Source organism: Hoplias malabaricus, chromosome 8 (genome assembly GCF_029633855.1).
Source record: "Hoplias malabaricus isolate fHopMal1 chromosome 8, fHopMal1.hap1, whole genome shotgun sequence".
Taxonomy (NCBI): Eukaryota; Metazoa; Chordata; class Actinopteri; order Characiformes; family Erythrinidae; genus Hoplias; species Hoplias malabaricus.
In genome coordinates this window covers 4,352,020-4,356,215 of record NC_089807.1, presented here as the reverse complement: position 1 = coordinate 4,356,215, position 4,196 = coordinate 4,352,020, and the positions used below count along the sequence as shown (strand labels likewise).

At 40.7% G+C, this 4,196-nt stretch overlaps 1 protein-coding gene across 1 annotated transcript; it reads right to left on the bottom strand.

Moving 5' to 3' along the window:
* Positions 1–706: 706 nt before the first annotated feature.
* Positions 707–3,599, bottom strand: gphb5 (glycoprotein hormone subunit beta 5). Its single transcript, XM_066679144.1, has 3 exons — positions 3,568–3,599; positions 2,360–2,546; positions 707–895 (listed from the first exon to the last, which is right to left on the bottom strand). The coding sequence occupies exons 1-3, from the start codon at positions 3,597–3,599 to the stop codon at positions 707–709; spliced, it is 408 nt and encodes a 135-aa protein (XP_066535241.1).
* Between the last annotated feature and the right edge of the window lie 597 nt (positions 3,600–4,196).

Here is a 4,196-nt window from a genome sequence, read left to right as displayed (position 1 = left end):
CTCTCTCTTTTTTCTATCTCTCTCTCTTTCTCTCCTCTTTTCTCTCTCTTTTTCTCTCTCTTTCTTTCTCTCTCTCTCTCTCTCTCTCTCTCTTTATAATCCCATAACCAATTAAACATGGCAATCCACACTTTAAGACATATCCATAAGCAGTAGATTGTGCTTTAAATCACAAAAAGGACACACCTCAACTCATATCAAGCTGAAAAAATCGTATTTAATAAACTTGATTGTGGGGTTTCAGCTTCTATATCACAATGAACCTGAACAGCAAAAACCTGCATTTACAGAGCGTCTTTCATTATTTATTAGTTTCATTGGTAATTAATAGCTTTAGTGGCATTAGGCTCCTTGGCCCTGAAAGGACTGCTTGGACAAAAAGGGACCAAATGTAAGAAGTGTGCCTGAGAGGACAGGTCTCTAGTTCAATTTCCTAGAATGGCGTGAAGGGAGTATAAGGGCAGCACTTATTCCTCCCTCAACATCCACAGCGGAAATGTCCTTGAACAACGCGACTAACACCCAGCTACAGTCACCTACAGCTGTAACAGGATTCAGTTGTGTACAAACCTACATAAGAGCATCAGCATAATGTAAAGAATCAGACGCCATTCAGAAAAATGGGATTTTTATTTTTCCATAAACTGCTGTAAAGATAGATGTACACAGAGCCATCAACAGATTCCAGACCTGTATACTGTCACCGTCAGACTGTGATACACTCCGTAGTGCTGGTCACACACACTCCACAGTCGCACCTGAGAGCCACTGGGTACGTGTAGTAGGGGTCCACGCCGGCCGTGCAGTTGGGCAGCTGGATGGTCACAAACTGCGTCTGGTTATAGGTGCACACCCTCTGGTAAGACTCGATGTAAGGTGGGTCCAGAACTGGCTTCTGTTAGGAACAAAAAATGGCACTAGGTAATTGCTTCAGCATTTAATGTGGAACTGGAGATGCACAAGTGATTCACAAAACAATCATAGCTCATAGTTGGAAGTGTGCCCCTGAAAAATCTTTGTTTTAAAGTTTATATAGCCTTCCTCCTCGGCCCAACCCCTCTTTTCCCACAAGAATTAAGACTGAAGTCAAGCCAGCCTCCACTTGGAAAAGCTTGGTCAAGCCAGCCCCCACTTAGTTTTGGTGGAACGTCGTATTCTGAACATTACGGTAAGAGCATGCATAGGAACAAATTTCAAAATAAAAGCCAAAAGTCAATGACAGGAAATGTATGTAATAAATAAATAATTTTCTAAACAAATAATAAATGGATAAACAACAAATATTTTCTATTTTGTGGAAATAATGAAGATTTTAGGACATGATTCTCAAGTCACTCTGATGTGCCATTTCAAAATAAAAGCCCTTTGAATTGTCCCATTTCTGTAAATTTATTTCCAAATTTAAATAATTATTAAAAAGAAACCTTTAGTTTGCACAGAACAATTTTACTTCATAATCATAGTACCACATCTGATTATGTCACTCACTGAATATCAAGTCATTCTGATGTGTCATTTCAAAATAAAGGCCCTTTTAATTGTCCCATTTCTGTCAATTTAATTCCAAATTTAGATCAATATTAAAAGTGAACCATTAGTTTGCACAGAACAATTTCACTTCATAATCATAGTACCACACCTCATTATGTCACTCACTTAATATGAAGTCATGAAGCCCTTTTTAGGTCCTTTATTTGCTACACAAAACATGGAAATTTCTTTTTTAATTAATCTGAGAACTTACATTTACGTTTCGGCATAGCTGCTCGAGATGAGGGTGGGTACATGAGCTTTGCCTGACGTAAACAAGGACTACTGACGTGCAGACTGACCAATTATATGTTTACAGAGAAGGTTATCGACCTATAACGGTAGCTCTACAGTCAGACCGTCCAATCAGAAGATTTTACGCTACTTCACCACGCCTCCTTCTCACTCAAGCGAACCAATCGGAGTAGGGGAGGGCGGGACTAGTTTGTGAACGAAACTTCTCGAAGTTCTATGTAAGCTCTAGAAAAACAAAATCCCGGACGTTTGTGAAATTCCGCCCGGACATTTTTTCATAAGTCTAAAAAGGAGGACATGTCCGGGTAAAAGAAGACGTCTGGTCACCTTATGTAACACATATGTGCATCCAAAATCTCTTTATACACTCACACACACACACTGAGAAATTACATTGCTCCTGAATACCACAACCTAGGGGTTAGGTTTAGTGTAGTACATGGGTAAGTTTAGGGTTAGGTTTACGTTTAGGCTCGTATATGGTTAAGGCTAAGGGTAAGTCTCCACAAAATTACTATCCCTATGGATACAAACTTGTGTGCACCACCTGCGTGTGTCTGTGTATAAGCCTCACCTCCCAGGTCTCACAGCGCCCCCAGCAGGCATCAGTGGTGACCTGCAGGCCTTCACAGCCAGGCTTTCGAGCCATGAAAGTGAACTCTCTCACAGCACAGCCAGTAAAACGCTGCAAATTCACCCCTGTAACTCCACACTGATCCCCAACACACACCCACACAAAGAACAGCCCCATACAGCACAGCCTGGAAAACATGAATACACACACACACACATACACACACAGAGAGTACACACAACCCAGTAAACAAGGAACGTCCCTGGACGTTCAAAATAGGTCTAAAAGTAGTCTGTCCGTCAAGGACATATTTTAAACGTCAATGGACGTCCAAAATCCATCTTAATAAGTTAGTTAAGTGGTGACCAATCGATAACGTCAGTGGACGTCCAAAATGCGTTTTATACAAGTAATTTATTTCGGGACCAATTAATAACGTCAATGGACGTCCAAAATACGTCTAATAGTCGTCTTTTCAATGTCTGTGTTTGGACGTCTTTTCAACTTTCATTTTCAACCTTAAGAGAACGTTGATTAGACGGCAGTCATTACGTTATTTCAACGTTGAATCAGCGGCTAAATGTTTACTGGGAAGTACAGAGAAAGAACTAGTATGATATCCTTTAACTTTTTTATCCTCCTATTTATTAATTATAAAGTACCAGGGGTGGAAGAGTGTAACAAGTGTCACGCTTTAAACAATTAACTCATATCTATTCATCTCTCTGACCACAGCTCATTCAACATTTCTTCTGAAATAAATGGATTTAATACGATAAATTATTCTAGGTAAGGAACCTCTGCAATTTATTTCTGAAATAAATGATAGCATATAAAGCTCAGTGCCTTACCCTGGTGCTGGAAGCCTCCAGAAGGCCATCTGGCAGATTTTATGTTGGTATTAACTGTTTAAGAGCCTGCGGTTAAATTCCTTGATAATAAACTTTAAAGTCTTTTTGTCAGTAATTTCTTTCCTTAAGTTTAAAGCAGATATGGAGCATCTAGAGAACCTGAGAACCCTCGTAGCGGCTGCAAGCTGCTGTATCTAAGTGAGGAACCTAAAAGCACTGCTATTTATTCAAAGCTATCAAAACAAGCCCACCATTCAGATCCCAAACATAGAAATGGGTCTGTCTCAACTTCTTTATTTCCATTTCCTCAGGCGCCACCAATAAGCATTGCCGGCGCCTGTCTCTCGATAGTCTCACCTGGCCTTCAGGTCCAGCCCTGTCCTGTCCATTAGTTTAATGAGGAGGAAACACATGCTTTTTGTTCTGATTTAGTCACATGGAAAAGTAAGGCACCTTCCTTTATCCCTCAAATCCTTCACCACATCCGTCAGTGCACTCGTCCTCATTATCAGACAGACAGACGAGAGCCATTTGGTTGGAGAACCACAAATTTATTACCATTGTTGATCTGCCTGAGGCCTAAAGGATTTAAATATATCCCGCTGCTAAAATAATCTACCTGTCACTCAAAGGGCTCAGAGAATTATGGAGAGGATTTAATAAAGTCAGACTAAGGAAACAGAGCCACGGTGTTTGAGGTTTGTGAGTGACGCCTTGGCTCTACTACAGCAGCTAACAGGCTGTCACACCATTTATTCGGTCATTTAGTACCACCACTATTGGCCGGAGGCACGGTATATCAGGTCACCTTAAATCTTTAAAGGGCCTTATAAACAAATCAGCCATAACACTATGAGCACCTCCATGTTTCTACACTCAGTGTGCATTCTCTCAGCTCCACTGACCATACAGGAGCACTTTGTAGTTCTACAATAAAAAGTGTCAGTCTGTTGTTGCTGTGCATACACTGTAAGCCCTCTGTCACC